General features: G+C 42.3%; 1 protein-coding gene across 9 annotated transcripts in view; it reads left to right on the top strand.

The window, feature by feature from the left end:
- LOC139413341 (neural cell adhesion molecule L1-like protein) overlaps window positions 1-25,437 on the top strand; it is a 70,613-nt gene extending 45,176 nt beyond the window's left edge. For 2 of the 9 annotated variants that reach the window (XM_071160584.1, XM_071160583.1), the window contains exons 3-26: window positions 979-1,087; window positions 1,381-1,571; window positions 2,541-2,663; window positions 2,814-2,984; window positions 3,283-3,321; window positions 3,508-3,619; window positions 3,770-3,951; window positions 4,308-4,439; window positions 4,533-4,673; window positions 5,678-5,789; window positions 6,224-6,390; window positions 6,589-6,754; window positions 6,870-6,994; window positions 7,734-7,835; window positions 8,147-8,344; window positions 8,527-8,597; window positions 9,378-9,600; window positions 10,361-10,476; window positions 10,732-10,936; window positions 11,084-11,206; window positions 12,488-12,667; window positions 19,845-19,976; window positions 23,191-23,263; window positions 24,326-25,436. In XM_071160584.1, the coding sequence (XP_071016685.1) occupies window positions 979-1,087; window positions 1,381-1,571; window positions 2,541-2,663; window positions 2,814-2,984; window positions 3,283-3,321; window positions 3,508-3,619; window positions 3,770-3,951; window positions 4,308-4,439; window positions 4,533-4,673; window positions 5,678-5,789; window positions 6,224-6,390; window positions 6,589-6,754; window positions 6,870-6,994; window positions 7,734-7,835; window positions 8,147-8,344; window positions 8,527-8,597; window positions 9,378-9,600; window positions 10,361-10,476; window positions 10,732-10,936; window positions 11,084-11,206; window positions 12,488-12,667; window positions 19,845-19,976; window positions 23,191-23,263; window positions 24,326-24,533 (3,401 nt within the window). In that variant the 3' untranslated portion in view covers window positions 24,534-25,436. Of the gene's footprint in view, window positions 1-358; window positions 377-978; window positions 1,088-1,380; window positions 1,572-2,540; window positions 2,664-2,813; window positions 2,985-3,282; window positions 3,322-3,507; window positions 3,620-3,769; window positions 3,952-4,307; window positions 4,440-4,532; window positions 4,674-5,677; window positions 5,790-6,223; window positions 6,391-6,588; window positions 6,755-6,869; window positions 6,995-7,733; window positions 7,836-8,146; window positions 8,345-8,526; window positions 8,598-9,377; window positions 9,601-10,360; window positions 10,477-10,731; window positions 10,937-11,083; window positions 11,207-12,487; window positions 12,668-15,544; window positions 16,742-18,893; window positions 19,008-19,241; window positions 19,404-19,844; window positions 19,977-23,190; window positions 23,264-23,393; window positions 23,485-24,325 lie in introns of those variants that run through there. The other 7 variants (XM_071160581.1, XM_071160577.1, XM_071160578.1 and 4 more) reach the window with 7 other exon arrangements.
- Window positions 25,438-25,652: the final 215 nt, after the last annotated feature.

The following is a 25,652-nucleotide window of genomic DNA, read 5'->3' as shown; positions in this document are numbered from 1 at the left end:
TCTAGTTTCAGCTTGTTTAAATCAGGTTTCTTCATTATCTTGTATTGGGGGCTGTGTATCTTGCAGTTTCCTTGGAAACGAGTATCAAGTTTTCTCTTCTAAATTATTCAGAAACATCTCTTAAGGGCCCGCTTACAAAGAGCAGTTCAAACAGGTTTTGAAAATGCAACACACACTTGCTGTTGATGCAGAGTAATTCATTTCACGCCATCTCCTTAAATGCAATTCACAATCTTCTGTTTTGTTGTACCTAGAGTACTAATGTTTCTAAAGGCCTATAACCAATCAAAAAAAACAGTATTATGCTTAAACCTCTGCCTGTGTTTTTGTTGTCTTCCTGCCACCATGGATATTTTAGTTTTAGGTCATGTAAACAGTAAGTTTGCTCTGGTGTGACGTGTCCCATCCAGCATTATTGACCGCCTGTCTGTCCTCACTTAATCTCTTGGCTCAGTGTTCAGCACCACAGCAGCTGTACCATGTGGTCATCTTGTGTACGATCTGCATCTCATGTGCCATCCTCCGTTTATTTACACAATCATCATCTTCGAATTGGATTGTCTTGGACGACTGTCATCCATGTAGTGGCATGTAGTTTTAACCTGCACCGTTGGCCATACTGGCCTGACCTCATGCCGCTAGTTTTACTGTTGTTGACCCCTGTAGTTTTGTAGTGAATCTCTTAAGTCAAATCACTTAAACGAGAAAACATTGACAAAGCATGGCAAGTTCAAACAGTGCTGTATGTCACTGTGAAATAGAACCGTAAGAGAAGGAACCCACTGGGCACTGACGTCATTTGAAATGACGTGAAAGCAACATTGATTCAACCAGTGTGTGCCCAGTGGGAAATACCATCATCATTGAAATGAACCCTACCTTAACACCTTATAGAGTGTGAGAGATTCTATTATCAGAATCCTGCAGGGGGTCTATGGAACCTTTCATAAAGTGTCGTCCTTGTTGTCTGTTTTCCAGTTGAGCAGCTGCCCACCATCACAGAGTCCTCCCCCAGCTCTCTGATCGCCTTCCCCTTCGATGAGAGCTTCCCCATGACGTGTGAAGCCAAAGGGAACCCCAAGCCAGAGTGAGTTCTGAGTATCCCTACTCTACCATTCCATACCCAGCAGATGGGAGAGGGACAGCCCAGGAGAGCTCGTTAGCAGCCCGACAGACAGTCTATCACCGGCCATCGATTTGGCGTGTCACATTTGGCTAGTCGATTTGGCGAGTTTGAGGGTTTGATTTTCAAGTATTGGACAGACTGTGACGACCAACCTTGGACACTAAACACAATGTACATTTGGCTGAAACACACAAGATATTTTCAAGATTTACGTTGAATTATATCAGTGACTGATTAAACTGTTGATTTTGTAGATACCGGTGGACAAAAAACGGGGAAGAGTTTGACCCCTACCAGGACCCGAGGCTGATCAAAGAGGACAACTCTGGGACGTTTGTGATCCCCAACACTGGGAATCTCACAGAGTACCAGGGAACGTACCGCTGTTACGCCGAGAACGAATTAGGGACGGCCATAACGGAGGAGATTGAGTTTGTTGTGCCCCGTGAGTAGTATACTGTACATCCATACATCTCTGATCTCTGTGGCGCTCCATTACAGCTCTTTGAAAGTGATTCAGGGCCTGGAATTCAATTCAACGACTGTGTCCCTCCATTGTGAGCTGTTTGTTGTATTGGCCATGGCAGAAACTCATTGAAGCTCCAGAGCATTCCACCCCCAAGTTGCCTCTCGTCTATACCCATATAGACTGTGTGGCAGAAGGGAGACTGATCTATCCTTCATCATTTCCCTTGGTACATTTTTCATTTTGTTCCAAAGCATAGTACATAAATCTTCTAAGAAATCCAGACCGAGGGGAACTATGACAAAATTTGGCCGTGCTCCAACCATTCAGTGCGACTGAAACGCAGCACAACAGTACTAATGACGTCTATTTCTTCCCGCAAGTCAAAATCTGAAGAATGTGCTGTAAAATCCAATTCACTGGAACACAAACACCTCCATACACAACCAGCACAAAACACTAGTATCATAGGACTGCCACCTGCTGGAGAGAAAGGCAACCCTTTTTCCCTCAGAACAGTCTCAATTCGTTGGGGCATAGACTTGATAAGGTGTCGAAAGTGTTCCCCAGGGATGCTGGCCCATGTTGACTCCAATGCTTCCCACAGTGTCAAGTTGGCTGCATGTCATTTGGGCGGTGGACCATTGTTGATACACACAGGAAACGGTTGAGTGTGAAAACGCAAAAGCGTTGCCGTTTTTGACACAAACCTGTGCACCCGGCACCTACACATACACAATCCATGTCTCAGTTGTCTCAAGGCTTCAAAATCCTTCTTTAACCTGTCTCCTCCCCTTCATCTACACTGATTTGAAGTGGATTCAACAAGTGACGTCAATAAGGGATCATATCTTTCACCTGGATTCACCTGGTCAGCCTATGTCATGGAAAGAGCAAGTGTTCCTAATGTTTTGTACACTCAGTGTATATTATGTGTTGTTTTATCAGACGTTCCTAAGTTTCCCAAGGAGAAGATTGATCCCATCAAGGTGGAGGAGGGTCAGCCTGTCATTTTGGAGTGTAACCCTCCTAAAGGAATCCCTCCTTTACAGATCTACTGGATGACCATCGGTGAGTCACTAACGGCTTGCCAGACCTAACACAGTGTCTGAGTCATGTCCCATGCTTTGTGTTGACACCTGCCGTTTTATTGAAGCACGATAGATCAAACGAAAGCAACCAACATTTGTATGAAATATCCACCTCTTTTCCCCTCTTCAGACCTTCAGCACATAGAGCAGGATGAGAGGGTGTCCATGGGTCTGAACGGTGACCTGTTCTTCTCTAATGCTCTGGAGAAGGACAGCCGCAGAGACTACTGTTGCTTCGCTGCCTTCCCCAGGATTCGCACCATCGTCCAGAAGAATGCCATGTCTGTCATAGTCAAGAGCAGTAGGTGTCAATCTAAGAAGGCATGTCTGTGATTTAGGTGTGTTTATTATTACAGCATAGAGCTTGTTTTGATCACCTTCATGACTTCAACCTCTGATCCAATGCATTCGTCGCTATGATCGTGTACGCGATCAAGAACATTCCCAATGTCCAGCAGCATCTCCAAAAGTTGTATTTTCCCTGCTCTTGATGGCACTGGTGTTTTCATGAATCTACCCCACCCCCATTGTCTGTCATGATTGTTTTAGTTTTTATGAATGCTTTGCACATTTTCATATGTTACCCACCTTCATTTCAGAAAATTCAAACAGTGACTCAAGTAGCAGTCCTGGTCGTGGTAAGTTACATGCCGTACCATATCATTGTCTAGAACACATCATGTGCGATTTATTTTTTCATATCAGAGTGTGATATGTGGATCCAAACATTGCATTGTAGGTTAGCAGTCCAAGAGTCAGACCCATGCATTGCCTTGTTTGAAAAACGAATCTTAAAAACAATATTTCTACTCCATTCTCAAAAGCCAATTCAATCCTGGAGAGAAAACCAAGTCTTCTGATGCCCTCTGGTGTCAAGTCGGAGACACAGCTGGTGAAAGGTGACGAGCTACTACTGGAGTGCATTGCCGAGGGCTTGTAAGTAAACCGTCCTCTCTTCTTTCTTCTTTCTTTTTATTTATTTTTTTATTTTTATTTTTTACAAAGGACTGCATGATATCTTCTAGACACTTCATTCTATTTGAAGCAACTACATCAAAACGTCAGTCATTTTACTGCCCCTTTCAGTCCAACACCCAAGATTGAATGGGTGAGGATGGGCCACAGGCTGCCCGACAGAGCGACGATAGAGAACCATGGGAAACTCCTGAGCATTGACCGGGTCAATGAGGACGACAGTGGGAAATACATGTGTAAGGCTAAGAACATCCACGGAGAGGCCAACCACTCCTTTGATGTATCAGTGGAAGGTAAGTGGGGAAAATGTACAAAGGTTGAAATAATAGGTTCTTAGTTTGATGATGTGTGTCTGGGAAAACAGCTGTTTAGCTTAAACTACATTTACAGGTTCTACTGTAGGACAACTCGATAAAGTCTGATATGACAAGTACTTCATAATAGTAACACATTTTCATGAGAAAGAGTGCCACCTACCGTACATTGAGTGAACTGCTGTCCAAGAGGGATTCAAAAAAGTCACCATTTGAGAATTGGCTCCAGGTTGATAGAAAACACAAACATCATTCTGGGAGAGAGTTGTAAACTGTGCTCTGGTTCGCTCACTGCTTCCTGACGTTATGTCTGTCTTTGATGTTGCACTTTCCAGAGCCTCCTAAGTGGGTATCTGAGCCTGAGAGCCAGCTTAGTACGATTGGCTCAGACGTGCAAATCAAGTGCTCTGCCACTGGCACTCCTCAGCCCACCATCCAATGGAGGGTGAATGGAAAACCTCTTAAGGGTATGTTCTCAGTCTACCTCAACAAGGCATGAGTGTCCTATTTCTAGCACTGCAAATTGGTGTACAGCTAATGGATTTCATTGTTGATTGCAGAGGTCCCAGCATCTAACAGAAAAGTGTTGGATGACACCATTGTCTTGCACAACGCCAAATCGATTGACAGTGCCGTCTATCAATGTGAGGCTTCCAACAGACATGGAACCCTACTGGCCAATGCCAATATCATGATCATGAGTAAGTTTATGGTGCTTCGTTGGCTTTACTCTCTACCTCTGAAAATAGCCTCTACTTTCCTCTGAGGCTTGAAGTCCTAATGGTCACAAATAAATAGTTCCTACACCTCAGCCTTCATCATTGTTTTACCGGTCGTGCTCATCCATTCTGTTACCTACTAAGTATGGAATTTTATGACGATGAAAGGGCACTAAAGAATCCAACCAGTTGCTTGACATTGTCATGAGGCAGTGGAAGACTGTCTGTGAGTGGTGGTGTTTCTGGTCTGAAATCCGGCTCTGGCGCCAGAGCCCCTCGGGCCATGGTGAAGGAAGGGTTGTCTGAGCGCCACAGTCCTCCAGCCAGACTACCCACCCACATCCCCTGTCCTTGTTGATCAGCCCGCATGCTCCCAGGCATTTATTTCTATGCTAGCACGTTTCTCTACTCCATTCAGAATGCAATGCCACAACACTAAAATGTGCTCCTTTTATAAGAACAGATTAAAAATAAGTGCTCTCTTTGGCTTCTCAGAAATGTCTGGAGTTTGTCGCTGGTGACAAACTAGGAAGTTATTAAGCAGACTGTTTCTGGATTCAAAGTCACAGCTTTTTATTTTGGTTAACAAAGGAGTGAGACAGACACGATATTTTGGTTAGAAATGATAAGACACATTTATTTTAAATTTGGCACTCATTGTTCCACTTGTTTTCATTTTTTATTCTTTTTTATTTTATTTTCAAATTGTATGACAATCATCGTGACAGTCCAGCCTTTCTTTCAAAAGAAATGGAAGACAGTAACATTTTCACATCACTTGGTCTGCTTGATCAGTCTCCTTAGTTTGAATCTTAGCTATACATTTTAATGGACCTTCTTAGTTTATCTTTGTAACCAATACTGCAGTACAGTCAGAGGGCCATTCCTCAATCCCTCCATATCTGTATGGAAGTTAGAAAATAAATCTCTCTCTCTCGTTCATGTCCCAAACAATTATTCATTAACTGGGATGTCTCTCCCCACAGATCTGCCTCCTATGGTCCTGACAGAGGAAGGTCTGGAGTATTCAGCTGTGGAGGGAAAGAGTGTAGTCATGCACTGCAAGGTGTTCAGCTCTCCGCCCTCTATTGTAACCTGGTGAGTAGGCTCTCCCTAACCATAGCCTGGTCCCAGACCAGAATGTGTTTCAGCCAACTCATCCTACTCTTCTTGTCATGTCATCAATCATTGGCTCAAGCCCATACAAATGCTGGACTAGGATTCTCCAGCTCCAACCAGTCCTCTCAGAGGCCAGTAGAGAGCAGTAGATATCAATGTGTCATTACTAGATAACAATGTGTCAAAGTGTCATTAGGTAGTTATTAAAATAGCTATGTACAGGATCCGTTTCTCTGTTGGTGCACCACTGTTTGCTGTGGAAATGTGCAGAAAGAAAAAACATCTTACACCTCCACAAATACGTTAAGGGGCATTATTGCAGTGTCTTCTTAAGTGCTCAGCACGGTTCCTCTGTAATTGAATTAAATTGCAGAAAGTGGAGACTTTAATTGATTGCTTTACATGTTGTACAGGAACAAGGATGACTCAACAGGGTCTGTGGAGGGACCAAGGTTTACAGTTCACCAGAATGGATCTTTGGAGATCCATAATGTGGAGAAAGAGGACATGGGCCAATACACATGTTACACCAAGAATACTGAAGGGAAGTCTGCTATAACTGCCTTACTGGATGTTAAAGGTATGAAACGAAATACAAGACGGCATGTGTTTAACACACAACTAGGGCCATGTGTTTTTCTAAATACAGTATGTGACCTGACGAGGAACAACTGCCTCATTGTGTTTCTTGCTAAAGTCACATGGTTAGAAAAAAGAGGGGTCCTAAACACAACTCTTTACATGTAATTTATGCAGTTGTGTGTTTCATCTATTCAAGATCCCACAAAGATATTCCAGGCCCCAGAGGACTTGCAGGTCCTAATAGGAACCACAGCCCAGCTCTCCTGCCTGGCGGTGTACGACAACTCCTTCAGTGGCGACTTTGAGATCGTGTGGGAGAAAGACGATATGGAGATAGCACTAAACCACACTGAGAATTCTGGGTAAGACGACACCTTTCTTATGGTGTCACAGATCCAAGCCTAGCCCAGGAAAGTTCACTTGTTTTTGTAGATTGCACAGATCAATAGGTTGTCTCTCTTTTTTTTCTGCCGATAGATATTTCTTAGAGGATGGCATACTGCAGATCGTCAACGTCAGCCACAGAGACCATGGCATGTACAAGTGTGTGGCCAGAACTCCAGTAGACCAGGACACTGCCTCTGCACTACTCATAGTGCTGGGTGAGAACATTTGTCAAATACTGTACATCAAAACCTGGTCAATGACCCCCAGCACAACAGAAATGCATAGCATGTCACAATATGGATCCATATGCCGAAGCCAAGCATTCCATGGCGTGGTACACAGAGCAGAACATGATTACACCGTGTGTCTTCAGACCTCAGCTCTGCATTTACAGAACAATGCCTTTACTTCATTTGCATCGCAGTTTTACATTTTGCTTTCTTTCCCATTGGTCAGTCTCTGACTGTTTCATGGTGCTTTTCCAGAGGATAAATCTAATTGTATTGTATTGGTCACATACACATGGTTAGCCGATGTTATTGCGAGTGTAGCGAAATGCCTGTGCTTCTTGTTCCGACACTGCAGCAATATCTAACAAGTAATCTAACAATTCCACAACAACTACCTAATACACTCAAATCTAAGTAAAGGGATGGAATAAGAATATGTACATATAAATATATGGATGAGCAATGGCCGAGCGGCATAGGCAAGATGCAATAGGTGGTATAACAGTATATACATATGGGATGAGTAATGCAAGATATGTAACTGTCATTATTAAAGTGGCATTTATTAAAGTGACTAGTGATCCATTTGTTAGTGTCCAATGATTTCAAGTCTGTATGTAGGTAGCAGCCTCTCTGTGTTAGTGATGGCTGTTTAACAGTCTGATGGATACAATGTCTTTGTGTGTTATCAAAGTAATGTCGTTGTGGTGGTGGTGTTTTACAGATGTCCCCGATGCACCTGAGAACTTGGTGCTGTCTGAACACAAGGGCAGAAGTGTGAAGCTCAAATGGATCCCTGGGGATGACCACAACAGCTCAACCACTGGTAATAGTCTGGCTCTGCAAACAAAGTTCAGCTGCTTTGCGTGATTTAGGGAACAGCAGGCCTGTAGTATGTACAATGATAATAACATGGCACATATTTACTAAGAAAATTGAATTAGTTCTTTATTATTGTGTAAGTCTCCTGTCCACATTCCAACACAAATGTGTCGTATTTGTTTGGGGGGAACAAGTTTCCTGCTTAGTGCAGGGTCTGAAGAGTTTGCTACGCAGGTGGCTGTTAGATAAGCAGCCCCTTTGGCAAAGGGCTTGGGCAGATTGGGGTCTGGTCTGTGTGTCTCACCCTGTGAACAGACTTCATTATTGAGTATGAGGAGAGCCAGTGGGAGCCAGGGAACTGGAACGAGCTTCAGAGAGTTCCAGGAAATCACGGTTCGGCAGTCCTCAAACTTTATGGACATGTTGACTATCGCTTTCGAGTGTCTGGAGTCAACGCGGTGGGTAGGGGGCGTCCCAGTGAGCCCACAGAAAGATACAAGACCCCTCCTGCAGGTAGGAAGTCCAGTTATGTTTTATCCTCTGACCTGCCTCTACCGCCCGTTGAACTTTGAAACACTCAAACATCTGAGATAATTGATTTCACTCTTAGGTCTCTCATGTGCACATTTCACAGGAGATTTATTTAACTAACAATTTCAATTCTGGCGAAATCCATATTTCTTTTCTGCCACCAGCCCCTGACAAGAACCCTGAAAATATTAAAATCGAAGGTCATTTGGCACATGAAATGGATATCAACTGGGAGGTAAGAAACAGAATGGGGTTCCTTTAATGTTCCTTCCCTGCGTACGTACGCACCCCTCCGAGTATTGACTATTTCACAGCACTTACATTTTGGGGAAATCAAAGAATCTCTCTTTATTCATAGAGAAAATAAGCTTTAGTGTTATCCCTCAGAAATCAATCAAATATCCCTGCTGTGTCGTATTGTGATGTATAACTTTAGAAAACCTATTTTTGATGGGTCATAGTGAATGGGATAGCTATCAAAGCAGTTCATTGTGAACCTTTTATTAGAAAGTGAAAAGGAATGGAGGAGTACAGTAATACAGTAATAAATTCTGCTTTATTGTAAAAAGATTAATCTCACCCCCACAAATGATCTTCCTGTCCTAGCAGAGTAATGCAACCTGAACTTCTGAATGTATGAGCTCCCTCATTGTTAATGATTTGCTTTTGTGGATAATAGTGTCTTATTCTATTTCCCATCATGGTCAGGCCATTGTGAGGGAAGCACTAGATCGCTCTATAATCTCTACAGTCTGTGAAGTCCTAGACTGCTCCTTATATCAGAGGGGTGCCTCGCAGCTCCCTGGAGCCAGCACCCAGCCAATTGTCTTAATGTTTTACTGATTTTATATGATCAAATATTAGGATCCATGTGTATGGGCTTGGCCATGATAACCTCAAAATAGCCAGGGATGTAGAAGGAAATATAAAGAGCTCCTTGCTCAATTGTTCAAGTTCCTATTAAATTGTAATAATCTGTGTGTTACTGCTATTCTTACATTCCTCGCCCTTGCAGCCATTGTCCCCCATTGAACACAATGGGCCAGGCCTTGAATATAAGGTGAGCTATAAACGGCAGGATGTGGAGGAGGACTGGCACGAGCATGTGGTGAAAAGACACTCGTTTGTGGTGAAGGGCACTCCCACGTTTGTGCCATATGAGGTCAGGATCCAGGCGAGGAACTACCAGGGATGGGGACCTGAACCCAAAGTGATGACTGGCTACTCTGGAGAGGACTGTGAGTGACTACTGTTGTTTTTTTTTAAATAAAATCGTACAGCCTTGTAAATACAAAGAATGTATGTGAATTTCATAATAATAATACAATTCAGATGTATAAGGCCAGTATCGTATGTACCATTCAGCTTCGTGTGTGGTTGGCTCCAGTCCTTAAAATCTGGACTCTTTCTTCTTTAAAAGTGCTATAGATTTGTGAGCAGAATCCTAACCCACCAGCCAGAGTAGTTGATGAAATCCAATGTTTGCTTTGTGATATAGGCTCGTAGCTTGGTTGAGCGTCGCTTTATAGGGCCTATGTACCCTTTCACTCATGCCAAAGTGAAAACTCTCTTTTAGAACCATTTCATTCCATGCACTTTCTTATTTCTATCTTTTATCTTTAGCGCTCTTTTGGATTTGCCCTCAGGATGTAACCTCAGGTCACATGTACCATCTCAACCTTGTTAACAACGTGTTGTCCTCCTTTAGAAGCTTTGTACTCCTTTGTTGTCATACTGCCTGGTATCATCGCTTAGGCAATAGCAGTAAGCCCAACACTAGTTCCCCCCTTGGTATATCACGTTATTTAGATTGCAGTCACTGATCTATAAAGCTTTGAAGCACCTAAATACTCAACCCTGCCAATACTACACACATGATCTGGTGGATCATACACTGTAAAGCTGAGCTCATCCTTCACATGTTGGGCTGATCTTTACAGTACTCAGTGTGACATATGGGCTGAATGGACTGTGACGTGAGTGTGTTTGGCCCTGCAGTCCCCTCCGCGGCCCCTGATGATGTGGCGGTGGAGGTGATGAACAACTCGCTGGTCAAGGTCAGCTGGACGCGCGTTCACAAGGAAAAGCTGCATGGACATCTGGGAGGCTACAGGGTAATTCCTCAAAACAGCCCTGTAGCTTTAAAGACACAGTTTAAAAGGAGAGACCCTGACCTCCCTGGGTCTTCTGGCCCCCTCACCCAACTCTGTCTCCCTACTGCTGGCAGCTCACTGTTCCCTTACACTCGCGGGAAAAAATACTATAACCAAGACCGCAGCCCTTTTCTATTTATGAGCTGTTGTCTTTTTGTCACGTAATTATGATCTGTTAGACCTATAACACTGTCTCCCCTCTGTCATGGCGGTCAGATAAACTGGTGGCGGCTGCGTAGTCTGCTGGACTCAAAGAAGACTCAAGGGAACAAACACACGCTGACATTCCCGGGGGACAGGAACCATGCCATGGTACCAGGGCTCGCGCCCTTCTCTGAGTACAGCCTCATCGTCATGACCTTCAACGGGCGAGGCAACGGGCCAGGCAGCCACGCCGTCAACTTCAAAACTCCCGAGGGAGGTATGACATGAGGGGAGAGGTCTGGGGTGCCGTGGAACATATTGATTCAGTACTGTCCAATGGAAGAAGAAAATAACTATCTAGAGACACGATTATTGTGCTACACTGTCAAACTGCTTACTACCTGTATATTCTTTTGTTTCCCAGTTCCAGAGGAAAACCCTGTTTTCAGGGTCACAGATGTTCAGAAGCACACCGTCGCCCTCACCTGGGCACCTCCTCTGGTTGCCAATGGAGTCGTCACAGGATACCGGCTAGAGTATCAGCTAAGTGTGTACAACTCTTTCCTCTTCCCCGTTGAACTGCAGTCTCTTACATGCACCAGCCTACCTTCATTCAAAGTGGCTAGCGATTCCTTGATCTTACCACTAGGAGATAATGTTGTGCTTGTGAATGGTGCTACAGCTCATTGCTGAGCACGTTGTTAATGAGGTTTTAGAGTTTAGCTCCTACAGCTGGTGTTCAACTTTAGCCCTATTATAGAAATGTGAGAAAATGCATGCAGAGCTGTGATCCACAGGTTTAAGTCTCACAGTGGTTGCATGAGAATATGATCCAATGTGGGGAAACTCAGATTAAAGTAATGAGGCTTGAATACAACTAAATGTTAAATGTATTTTATTGGATGGCATCAGAAAGCATGGAAGTGGATATCCAGTAGGATTTATTGATAGTATAACCCGGGATTGACCCCCTTTGGTGGAAAGAGGGGTCAGTGTCGGGTTGGGTGTGACACACTGGCCTGTGTGGTGTGTCATGATCCGGCCCCAGCAGCGCTGACCAAGGCCAGCGTGTCACAGCCTTTTAAGGTCTTTGTTAGTGACCCGATACCATCCACTGGGGCCTTCACCACAACCAACGACCCAGATTAATCCCAAAGGAAACAGTCAATGGACATGACGTGCGTGTGTATGTGCCCCACTCTTCAACCCCTGGCCTGAAACAATAATGATGATGAGGCTAATTACAACGTTTTAAAGACGGCATTGCACAGCAACTCTCACTAAAGGTTTGGGATTTTTGCCGCTGCACAAGAGGGCCAAACGTGTCATGCTGTATTTCAGAAGAAGGGACGTTTACATTGTGCAAGTGTGATGAAGCTGATGGACTCTTTTGAAGTGAGGGGTCTTTGAAGTCCCCTTGAAGGAACTCATGTGTGAAATGTTGAGGATAATGCACACAGCTGTCAGCATGGCACCGGGAGGAAGCACCAGAGGAATTTAAAGGCTGCTGCACAGCTGTTCCAGGGCTAAGCCCAGCTTCTTAGAGGGCCTTGCTAACTACATTTTTCACAGGTTTCACAGAAACCTACACTGTTACACTGAGGGCCAGTTCCACCGCTAGGGAGGGCTGAACCAACTCACAATGCAGATCACATGTTGTACATTCTTACATAGCGTGGTCATGTATTCATCAAACCCCCAAGATATCATGTGTCCTTTTCAAATGATCTATCATGGGCTTCTTTTCTCCTTGGTGTTTCAGAGAGACACCTCTGTGTCCATTTTATATAGCAACACAATGTTTAATCCAGTCTATGTGTGTGTTTAGTCAACGACACAGAGGAGGTGGGTGTCCTGCAGTCGATGGACATCAGCAGCCCGGACACCACCTCGTGTGTCCTGCGGAACCTCGAGGCCGTCAGCAGGTACAAGTTCTACCTGCGCTCCTGCACCAGGGTGGGCTGTGGGCCCCAGGTCAGCGAGGAGAGCACCACCACACCTGTAGCGCGTAAGTCACAAAGGCCAGGGTGTTGCCTGTGCAGATGGGGGATGCTGGAGGAAGTTCTATAGGGAGAGAAAGGGGGCATGGATTTAGGGTTGGGGGTAATGGCGAGATGTGATAGCCAGACTTTGGGATGAGGTACTCTGTAGATGACCAAGCCGTTTCAGTAATGTATTAGCTCAGGGAATATGATACTGGCTCCATCTGCCAGGCTTTTCATATCTCTATCTAAGTAATTTTTGTGGTTAAACAATATCATAAGGGTGTGAGAAGGGGATTCATTCATCATTGTCATAAAAGAGCAAGTGTTTATTGATTTAAAGGGGAAAGCAAGCTATGAAACACCCAGCTGGAGAAGAGATTTGCCTTCGGCAAGTGAAACTGTATATTTTCTATATAATATTGTATTATTATATAGGAATTGGTAAGGTAAGTCAATTGCCCGCCAATGCAGTATGTTTGGTTCATGCACATGATACATCATTTTCATTGTATAACGCAGTATATGTCATTTCTACTTCACACAAGTAATATGTACCCTTCTGAGTCTGTGGGAGTGTAGATAAGGGGGTGGCACCAGTCAAATATAATTAGAATCTAATGAAAATAAGCAAGTGCACTTGAATTTGTAATGGAGAGTCTGTACTGTACTCTGAGGTGCCACAACACACACAGCCTCTGTCCAACAATAGTAATAATTCATTTGGGTCCTCTCTAATAGCACATTTTAGTAATTTAGCAGACGCTCTTATCCAGAGCATCTTACAGGAGCAATTAGGATTAAGTGCCTTTCTCAAGGTCACATCGACAGATTTTTCACCAAGTCCGCTCAGGGATGCAAACCAGCGACCTTTGTGTTACTGGCCCAACGCTCATAACTGATAGGCCACCTGCATTGTAAGGGCTTTCACGTTGAAATAAATGTACAGTATAACAAAACATAGCATCCTATTCAATCTCAGTAAGCAGGCTTCTGGGATGAATTAAAAACATCAAATTTGGTGTGCTGCGAGAATGCATGTTTAGATTTGTTTACTTATTTTTTTATTTAACCTTTTATTTAACTAGGCAAGGCAGTTAAGAACAAATTATTATTTACAATGACGGCCTACCCCGGCCAAACCCGGGCCAATTGTACACCGCCCTATGGGACTCCCAATCACGGGCCCGTTGTGATACAGCCTGAAATCAAACCAGGGTCTGTAGTGACACCTCTAAATCAAATCAAATCAAATGTATTTATATAGCCCTTCGTACATCAGCTGATATCTCAAAGTGCTGTACAGAAACCCAGCCTAAAACCCCAAACAGCAAGCAATGCAGGTGTAGAAGCACGGTGGCTAGGAAAAACTCCCTAGAAAGGCCAAAACCTAGGGAGGAACCAGGCTATGTGGGGTGGCACTCTAGCACTGAGATGCAGTGCCTTACACCGCTACGCCACTCAGGAGCCCAAACAAAACTTAACAAAATGTTGTTATGGTGTGAAAACAAAATAAACATACTTTTGTGTGGGAGTAATGTTATATTGCTTTGGATGTATATCCTGTAAATGTTTCTTCGTCTGTCCCCATAGGAGAACCCTACTTCATTTACACACATTTATGTAGGGTAACATGTTGCGTCTTTTTCATGCTTATGTTGCGGTTGGTGTCTGCATATGCTTTCCCTATGCCATGCAAATGTACACTGAACAAAAATATAAACGCAAAGTGTTGATTCCATGTTTCATGAGCTGAAATAAAAGATTGCAAAAATGTTCCATAATCACAAAAAGCTTATTTCGCTCAAATTTTCGGAACAAATTCGCTTACATCCCTGTTAGTGAGCATTTGTCGTTTGCCAAGATAAACCATCCACCTGACAGGTGTGGAATATCAAGAAGCTGATTAAACAGCATGACCATTACACAGGTGCACCTTGTGCTGGTGACAATAAAAGACCACTCTAAAATGTGCAGTTTTGTCACAAAACACAATGCCACAGATGTCTCCAGTTTTGAGGGAGCATGCAATTGGCATGCTGACTGCAGGAATGTCCACCAGAGCTATTGCCAGATAATTGAATCTTAATTTCTCTACCATAAGACTCCACGTCCAACTGGCCTCACAACCGCAGACCAAGTGTATTTCTGTCGTGTGGGCAAGCGGTTTGCTAATGTCAACGTTGTGAACAAAGGGAAACAAATGCATTTTATTGATGGCAATTTGAATGCACAGAGATACCGTGACGAGATCCTGAGGCCCATTGTTGTGCCATTCATCCACCACCATCACCTTATGTTTCAGCATGACAACGCACGGCCCCATGTTGCAAGGATCTGTACACAATTCCCTGGAAGATGAAAATGTCCCAGTTCTTCCATGGCCTGCATACTCACCAGGCATGTCACACATTGAGCATATTTGTGATGCTCTGGATCGATGTGTGCGACAGTGTGTTCCATTTCCCGCCAATATCCAGCAACTTCGCACAGCCATTGAAGAGGAGTGGCACAACATTCCACAGGCCACAGTCAACAGCCTGATCAACTCTGCGATGGAGATGTGTCGCGCTGCATGAGACAAATGGTAGTCACACAAGCTACTGACTGGTTTTCTGATCCACGCTCCAACCTTTTTTAAAAAAAAGGTATCTGTGACCAACAGATGCATATCTGTATTCCCAGGCATGTGAAATCCATAGATTAGGGCCTAATGAATTTATTTCAATTGACTGATTTCTTTATTTGAACTGTTACTCAGAAAGATCTTAGAAATTGTTGCATGTTACAGTTGTGTTTTTGTTCAGTATATTTAAGGCGTTTAACTTATGCTATTGAAAATAATGTCAACAACTTACCTGCTTAGCAATGCTTTCCTTTTTTCTTTTTCCTCTCTTCACCAGCTTCAACAGCGGTATCCACTGTCATCTTCAGTATGTAGATTTCTGTTCATGTGCAGTAAAAAACAACCACTGTAGTCTAACGCTGTCGCAAGTCACGCCCTCGGGTATATTAACTATGTTGATGTATTACTGTATGAGTCGGCAGTTCATTAGTTGTATCACATCCTTGGTGGATAGTTGAGTAGAACTGTAGCTCTCTCTCTCTCTTTCCATTTCTGAGAAAGACTCGTGCTATTCTTTTCATATAGCTGTTAGCATGATTTCTGTCAGCTATAGTTTCTTTAACATAGACTAGCTGTGAGAGCATGAATATGGATAAAGGGCTGATAAACGGGGTGGGAGGTGACAGCTCCAGACAGCTCCTGGCCCTGCCTGGCTCCATGGTTGAATGGGTCAAGCAGGCATTTAGCAAAAGTTACTGAATCTGATGTCGGCAACAATTAAGACCTTTTTAATATTTCACACAAATACGAAACTAAAATGATGCGGATACTCCTCTCATCTGTGAATAATTGCCCTTGTCTGTTGCGTGCCCTTGCCATCAGCGCTGAGCACTCTGATGCCTCCTTTCATTAGTAGACCAATACAGACTCCCCTGTTTTCAGACAAAGTTTGTGGTTTTCTCTGCAATAACAAATGGTAATGAGTATCCTGATTATAAATTCATATGAATCCGATCTCATTAGTGAATCTCTAAATGAATATTGACTTGTGTTCTAACAATGGCAGGATCAATGCCACCTGTATTACAAAAGCAACGGGATCAAATTAAGCTTTAAGTGCAACATACAGGAAGGATATCAGACAGGCATCTCTATTGTAGTGTCATTCAGTGTTCAAATGATGGCGTCTTCGCCTCAAACTGAACAGTGGAATAGTCACTTCCTGTAGTATAAATTATTACCAATGATCATATCTAGCCAGAAATGACACCTTGTTTCCTAGTTCTTTGATGGTATGCATTGCTCTGTAGTAGTAACCACCCTGACTAGTCATTATAGTAGACATATCTGTAGACTAGAAACTAATGTCAGTTCACTTTACCCATAGTTGTAGTGTACTAACAATTCTACTAGTAGTCAGTAGACAGTAGCTCCCCCCCCTTCACTCCAAAAAATAGCCAATAATCTCAAGATCTGTCTTTCTTTTCAGGCCAGTCTGCCTCCCCCTCACCTCCAAGCACTGCAGTCTCCCACGTGTCCAATGCCACCCATTCCAACATAGGTATTCATATCACCAATTGTGCTCCGTATGGTCATGATAGTCATAGGTGGAAAAACGGTCAACTCTAGTGATCGCTATGACACAAATCCTCTATTTTGAGCTTAACTTCAATCAATGAAAAACTAGCCTCAGCATCGATGTTGAGTTAAAGTCCAGCAAACGGCTCAACAAGCTCATCAACAGACAGTCACGTTATTGAATCTATTCCATACCCGGAGGTGTGAGTGTAGTGTGTTGTAGTTCAAATAGAGCAAATATGTCTAATTGTCAAGGATTGATTTTTTGGGGGGCCCAGTCCTCTTTTACACGGCAGAATATTGACCAAACAGTCACCTGAACATTTCCATGTAACCTTCAACTGGGTAACCAACAATAATGCTGTGGGGCAAGCAAATGTCCATAGCACCATTTGAGCTGAGGAAAGTGTCGGCTTAGCCAGGCAGAGTGAGGAGGAGGTGTGAGCTCTTAAAGAGACGGTAATATTTAGGGGACTGAGATAAGTGGATAAATTGAAAGCTGTTGAAAGCTGTAGATCAGAATATTTCTGTGTACTGGGGCACTCCTTTTATAGAACTCCCTGACTTTGAAGAGCCATCTTTCAGGCATTGTGGCAGGGCCAGGGCTGCGCTCCCTGCTGTGACAGCAGATGCTTTCTGCAGCCTTTAATACCAGGCTGAGCAGCGCGGTGACAAACACGCCAAGCCCTGGGATATTTTTAGTTAGGCCCCGTGTCACTTAGTCATCATACTAAGCGAATGATGGGAATTACCATAGTTACGAAGTCATACATCAGCATTACCCACAGTGTGTCATTTGTGCTCACAGGGATGGGCAGCACAGACACAGGTGTCCTTGTGTACTGAATTATCACCTGAGAAAATAATGACACCTGAGCAGGAGACAGTCACAGATTTGCATGTATGCCTGAGGGAAATGAAGGGGATTGGTTGCTGTTGACCGGGTCAAACCATAGCTTTCTTTTACCAACTTTAGCAATATGGAGTGATGCATGATTCTCACCATCGCTCCAGGTGCAGTGGTTCTTTGATTTATTCTTGGAGTATCAGAGTCTTCAGAGTCTTTATTAGTCTGTTGTTGTCTAATGTATTCACCACAGTGTACCTGAGTACAGTGTACCTGCAGTGAGGCAAAGGGACTTACTAACCTCTGATATTTAACATTCCCACTGAAGTGTTTACTGTTGTAGAAGAAAAGCTCAATTTTGTGCTTGGACCCTTCTACATGAACCCCTCCACATCTTAAGCATGTTCTCCATAGGGGTCTGTACACTAATTGTACAAGACATTATAATATTGTGTATTTTTTGCCCTGAGAACAGCCTCAATTTGTCCTTTGGGGGGTGGACCATTCTTGACACACACGGGAAACCCCACAGCATTGCAGTTCTTGACACACTCAAACCTACTACCATACCCATTCAAAGGCACTTCAATCATTATATTGCTCTGAATGGCACACACACAACCCATGTCTCTATTGTCTCGAGGCTTAAACATGCTTCTTTAACCTGTCTCCTCCCCTTCATCTACACTGATTGAAGTGGATTTAACAAGTGACATCAATAAGGGATCATATCTTTCACCTGGATGCACCTGGTCCGTCTGTCATGGAAGGAGCAGGTGTTCTTAATGTTTAGTACACTCAGTGTACAGTACATATGTATTGCAGCAGGGTAAATCTATCTGATTTGAAAAGGGAGAGCAGTCAGTGGTATTGCTTAAGAAAATGAACACGCAGAGTCAATAAGCAGGGTTTTGCTTTGTTCTTTCGTCTGCAGGTTTCAGTGGATGCGTGCTATCTATAGATTTCCATTCAGCTCTGCGGACATTCCTTGTCAAAACATTTCCATATCATTCTTGTTTTCCTTTGGCAATTTCATTACAATTGATTCATGAAATGCTGTTGATGAGCCTTCACTCTGTGTCCTACAGTAATATTAGGAATGAAACACATAAGCAAATGGATTGACTTAATCAACAACTCTCTGGCCAGCTTCCGATCCAATGTTGTTTTTTGGTGTGGATGTAAACTGTCTTCTCGTTACTATCCTTTACTAACCCTGTTCTGCCGTTTCTCCCCTTCCCCCTCCCCATCTGTCTGTCAGTCCCAGCCCTGTTGAATATTAGTTCCTCAGTTAGTGACAACTTTGCAAATATCAGCTGGATTCCAGGAAGCGAACAAACCGATTCAGAGTTTTATGTTGCATATGTGAACAACCGTAAGCACATATTACTTCTCTGTCCATTTGTAGTCTATTTTATAGTGATACATGTTTAAGGTGATTTTGAATGTATTGGTAACATCTGAGAAATCTGTATTCCATATCACCGTTAACGTTACATGCTAGAAATGTTGTTCTGTGTTATTTCATCGAACTCTCTGTAAGTAAACTTTAACCCTTGAACCTTCGCCCCTCATGAGTACTAACCCTCCCTGATTGTGCACCTTATAGGTAAAGGTAACTGGAAGATCTCTGAGGCAGTAAACACCTCTAAGACTTTCCACATCATTGAGGGGCTGGAGCCTGGGACTGCGTACACTGTGCGCCTTATGACTAACAACTGGGTTGATAATTCTAGTATTTTTGAAGATGTAATCAGGACCAGGGATAAAGGTGAGCAGGGATGCCACAGGAAAGAAGCAACCCCCCCCCCCCCCCCCTCATCCAACCCCCCACCTACATCAGCACCACAACCAATTGATGTCTTATTGAGTACTAGGTCTATGCAGGTGCACCATTGTCCTTGAACGTGTCTCAAGGTGTCATGCATGGTTTTCTCAGTGTCAATAGGATTCCCTCCCCCCCAAAAAAAATAAAAAATATTCTGTGTGACTTGGTGAATGAATTTCTGTTTGAACAGCCTCTTCAGTTGATTAATTAGACAAGGGGATTAGCTGTTTAATATTAATACGGGTACATTTCCATTTCAGCGTAACCTGCTGCCTCTCTGCCTCTGCATCAGATAGACTTTGTCGATGTAAACATTCAATTAAGTGTCCTCGGGAAAGGCAGGGTCAAGTCAATGTCAAAGAGTTGTGTTGTTGTTCTCCTCAGGTCTGGCAAGCATCCATGGAGGAATCTCCACCCAGGGCTGGTTCATCGGGCTGATGTGTGCCGTGGCTGTCCTCACACTCATTGTGTTAATCGCCTGCTTTGTCAACAGAAATAAAGGAGGGAAATATGCTGGTAGGTGCTCACTCTCAAACACACACACACACACACACACACACACACACACACTGCACCTTATGAATGTTAACTAATCATTACACAAGGCATCATTATATTTCCATTTAGAGTCCTCGTTACAAAAGAGAAATGATACATCACTCTGGACATCGTTATAGATATACTTAAGCTGATGTGTTATTATTTGTAGAAATATACATCACACCACTGCTCAAAATGTCAACGCTGATATATTTAGAGTATAATGGGAACTTGAATTAATGGGAGCATATGCATTTGTATTCATAACATTTAAATACAGCATATCATATTTGGAATATGCTGAATTTGAATAACAAAGCATACAATGCACAAAATACACAGAAGATATGCAAATGTTATGGTCACATGCCAGTGGTGGGGTGATGCCATAAGGACCAGCCAGGGTATCTTAATGCCAGTCCTGTCTGTGGGGGATGGGGGGGGGGGGGGGATTTTACAGTACCTTTCATCTTTATACACTTATTGGTCTCAGCTAATCGCCTATCATGTCAGAAAGACAGTCTAAATCACAGGGCTTTGTTCTGTGTTGCCTTCCATTAAGCACTACCTCCTGCACTTTCACTGATAGTAAGCTTCCCACTTTGAAATGAGGATTTAGTTGTTACTCATATTGTAAATGTTACTGACATCAAGCACTGAGTATGTTATTACTTCAGAATGTGAGAGAACTTGTAAGGCGTTTTAACAGAACATTATTGTGTCTTCATCAAGCATTACAATAAAAAATACAAAATAAAATAAACACTTGTGCGAAAAAACGAATTACAGCAATTTTTTTTACCACATGAGTCAGACACGTGGTTTTCGGACACTGCATGGATTTTTGACATGTCCATTTTTCATGTTTATTTTTCGTGTGACACGTTTCATTAGAACCCGTGTCTCCAACGGGAGAAGCCAACGTCATGACCATTAAACCAAGCGAGTCGACACTTTTTCTCTTCCAATGTATATTTATTATACATTTCTCACAAGCTCTGAATATTGACCGTTCAATTCAGAATAGGGCAGTCAAACATTTAACATTTTTGTCAAGTTGCTGTAATTTAAGATGTTTTTATAAAAAGCATTGACGTCTTGATTTTGTCCAAAGTAACAGTTAGCAAAATCAGCTAAATTGATAAAGCACACTTTCTTTAACCTCAATTTCAACTTGTTTTGACTTAGCATGGTTGTTTTTAGCTGTATCGAGGATGTATTTTGGATGATTCCGTGTATTTTGATTAATGCAATTAATCACGATTTTAACTTGAGTTTAACTCGAGATAACTGATTAACTCTGACAGCCCTAATTCTAAATGAAAAGTATCCGTTTACATTCATTCCAAAAGCAAACAAACACACACTTTCAAATACATTAAAATCCCCTTTAGGCCTGTTTATTCAATGTAACAATAACCAATGGACAGTTAACAATAGCAAGCGAAAAATAGCTAAATAGGACAACATCGAAGGCTAGCTATCACCTATCACTAAGCTAGCTAGCGTTTTTTTAGTTAGCATACAACCATTGGATACAAATTTAATAAAAACTTCTAAAATACAAATCATTAGAGTGATTAATATGTAGACATGTAAATACACTCAATATGAGCCCTTGTTTATAAAGATAACAACAATATCCTCTGAAATGCCATGTTGTTCTCGTTGACTTGCACACAAAAGTGAACTAGCTAGCTAGTTACTTCGCTTGGCTACATGTGAATGGGACAATCTTACTCGTTTAAACAAGGGCTCATATTGATTGTATTTACATGTGTACATATTAATCACGCTAATGATTTGTATTTTAGGTTACTATTTATTACATTTGAATCCATTGATCACATGCTAACTACACAAGTGTGGTGGCAGGTAGCCTAGTGGTTAGTGCGTTGGGCCAGTACCCGAAAGGTTGCTAGATCGAATCCCTGAGCTGACAACGTAAATATCTGTTTTTCTGCCCCTGAACAAGGCAGTTAACCCACTGTTCCTAGGATGTAATTGCAAATAAGAATTTGTTCTTAACTGACTTGCCAAGTTAAATAAAGATTTAAAAAATATATATATATATAACCAGGATAAATAATTATGAGACACAGAGTCACAGTCTTCTCTGTTCTTTTCACTGAGCTTCTTCCAATGGTCATGGACCAACACTCTTGCAGCAGTAACACTCTGAATGCCTCTCCCCAGTGGTAGCGCTAAGTATACATGTATATCAATGCAACACCATGGAGGACTAATAATGGAGTGGATGGCTCAGAAAACAGAAATAATTGTTTTTAACTTGAAATATTATACTCAGATAGGCATGTGGAGTTTTCTTAGATGTGAAATTGCAAATGCGATTTTCATGGGATTGTTTTTAAAATGTGAACTTGCAATTCCACATGTGAAGGTGAGATTTACACATAGAGTTTTCTTACATGTAAAACTGCAAATGTGAATTTCACACGTTAAAGGTCCAATGCAGCTGTTTTTATCTCAATAGCAATAATTTATGGTTAACAATGAAATACTTTACTGTGATTGTTTTCAATACAAATAGGCAAAAAGAAAAATGAGCAAAGAGCAATTTCTCAAGCAAGAATTTTGCTAGGACTGTCTGGAAGTGGTCTGAGTGGAAAGGGGAAAACTGGAAACTAGCAGTTATTGGCAGAGAGGTTTGGAAATCTCTTTCTCATTGGTCTAATAACTAATTTACCACCTGGTGATGTCACCCGGCAGGCCAAAAAATCCATCCCACCATAACAGACGGATATTTCAGGCTGTCTTTTCAAACAGCTCTTACATTAAAATGGCATCGTCACCATTTTCACAATTTCAAAGTAGCATTCCAACCTGTGTACAAAACATTATGAAAAGGCTTTTTCTATGGCATAGACTGGTGAAAGCTATGATCCCTTATTGATGTCACTTGTTAAATCCCCTTCAATCACTGTAGATGAAGGGGAGGAGACAGGTTAAAGAAGGATTTTTAAGCCTTGAGGCAATTAAGACATGGATTTTGTGTGTGTGTGTGTGCCATTCAGAGGGTAAATGGACAAGACAAAATATATTGTGAAATTTAAACTCAACATGTGAAAGCAGTCATTTCACCTGTTTTTTTTTTGTAAGGGAATGTAAAAAAAACTGTTATGGAATGTTTAACATGGTACCCTAAATAATTATCTTTCTCTCTGAGCAGTAAAGGAGAAAGAGGACCTCCACCCAGACCTTGAATCCCAGGGTATGCATGATGACACCTTCTGTGAATACAGGTAAATCACACCTCCAACCACCATTGCATCGAGAATTCATTGTACCCAATGTTTTGAATTGTATCACATCATATAATTAATCATCATATAATCATATAATTCTATCTGTGCATTTCTCCTGATTTAAAAGAAAACCCCACATGCATGAGCTATACACGGACCCTCACAGACATCCCTGTTCGAGACATGCGATGGGCTGAGTAGCATGTATGCTTTAACATGTATGTGGTAAACAGCAACTGTTGTTGTTGACGAATTCGTGATGTCGATGTGGTATCACCCTATATGGTGCATTGTGATTAGGTAGACGTGTGGTGGTAGAGCTCAGCTCATTAGCAGTAGCAGCCTCATTGTTCAGATGTTACTAATTGTTTCTGAATGGAGCTCAATGAAGGATGGCTGCCTGGCCGCAACACAACCTAGCAGGAGGCTAAAAACCAATCTGTGTAATTGAATGCAGCTCATCTCCGGGGCAATAATATCTGTGCTCAATTCATTAATCCTCCACTGGTCCGATTCAGAACACACTCAAAGAATGCAACTCAGAGACCCGCACACCACTCCAATCAGTAGTTTCACACTCAGAACCTAAATTGAATCAAAAGTAGCCTAGACATCTTTCGCCATATGGTCACGGTAAAGTTGAGAACTAGAGTGGTGTGTGTGGTCCTTAAAATATGTGGCCCCCAACGTCAGACCACGGGAAAGCACATTTATTGTATGTTTGCTCCAAAATCTGAAGCACACTATAATTGTACACTACAACAGCCCGACATCCACATCAATACCCTGTCTTCTTTAAATCATCCCATTCATTGTCACATACAGTACATGGATATACTGTACATGTAGAGTTGAAGTACTCTTGACATATTTGATCATTTTTCCTCTGTCCATCAGTCAGAGGTTGACACTGCTGCCAGAATCACCGAAGCTCTTCATTGAAGCTTTATGGGTTCAAACCTGCCTGTGTCCCTGTCCTCACCAGTAAAGCCTATTGAGTTAAGCCATGAGTGAAATTAGGTGGATTTTAAATCCCCTGTTTTTGTGCCATCGACACAGTGACAACGATGAGAAGCCACTGAAGGGCAGCCAGCACTCTCTGAGCGGACAGATCAAAGCAGAGGACAGTGGGGACAGCCTGGTGGACTACGGGGATGAGGACGCCCAGTTCAACGAGGATGGCTCCTTTATCGGCGAGTACGCTGGACGCAAGGAAAAAAGGGTGTCCATGGAAGTCAAAGGAACCACCAATCAGAGCAAAGCGTAAGAGAAAGGAAAAGGGGCCATCATCCATCCTTAGGACAACACTTTCATCAGACTGGTCGAGGGGTGGGGGGCGGGGGGGGGACTTAATAAAGGAAGTACATGACATCCATACCAAGCAGAATCTCATGTGAAATGTAATTTGTCATTGTCAGCTACACTGCCATCTTCATTTTATAAAGCTTGTCCTTTTATCAAACTGTAACAGAATGCATCATTTCGAAATGTATATATTATTGTATTTGTGGAGGTGTTTTATATTACCGCAAATCAGTGAAAACCTTTGAGGCTTTTGCATTTTTTTGTCAAATGCAACAACTGTTTGTAATCCACTCAAATATAAAAAGAAGAAAATAAGAACTCCAGTCCACATTGCTCCTTGTGTTATACTGCCAGGTCTTTTAGCAAACACGTGTATGTGAGCATATGATGTCTGTCTTGTTCAGTTGAAGCAAATATTATTGACATTTTATATTTGAAATGCATTCATTAAATATGATTTTAATATGTGTACAAAAGCTGTTTATTAACTTATTTCCTGGTTTTATACATGACAAAATAATACAAAATGGATGCCTCAGTTTTATCACATGATGAAATACACAAAAGACCCAAGGCAGGTGGGTCGTTCCACTTATTAGGTGCCTTTTGAGTAGTGTAATTTGGTAAACATATATTTTTTTACCTCATTTTAATATTCTGTCATGAAGACCAAATGTTCAACTTAATAAAAAAAACACTTTTTCCCATCTCAATGTTTTTTTTAAATAAAACTATAGTAAGTGCCTATTAAATGCCAAATAAAGTAACAGGGTTGACCGTAACAGGGTTCATCTTAAAACTTCATCTTAAATCAGCCATGAATCCCCTTGTGACTGGGGGGAAATAAGCTTGTTGTGTGCAACAGGGAGGGGCAATTGAATGCAAGCTTCACAAAGAAAATGGAATTATAAAAAAATGGCTATGTGATCTGTGTGCTACAGGGTTAATGTGTTCTGCTCGACGCGCTCAGTTTTCCTCCACAAAGACCAGAAAATGTCCGAAAAGAGTAGAAACGGCTCACCTGCATTTACACTGTAATTTGACTATTAGATGTTCACTGTTTCTTTTGTTAAAAATATTT

Source organism: Oncorhynchus clarkii, chromosome 7 (assembly GCF_045791955.1).
Source record: "Oncorhynchus clarkii lewisi isolate Uvic-CL-2024 chromosome 7, UVic_Ocla_1.0, whole genome shotgun sequence".
Lineage (NCBI taxonomy): Eukaryota > Metazoa > Chordata > Actinopteri > Salmoniformes > Salmonidae > Oncorhynchus > Oncorhynchus clarkii.
This window is presented reverse-complemented; position numbering and strand designations above follow the sequence as displayed.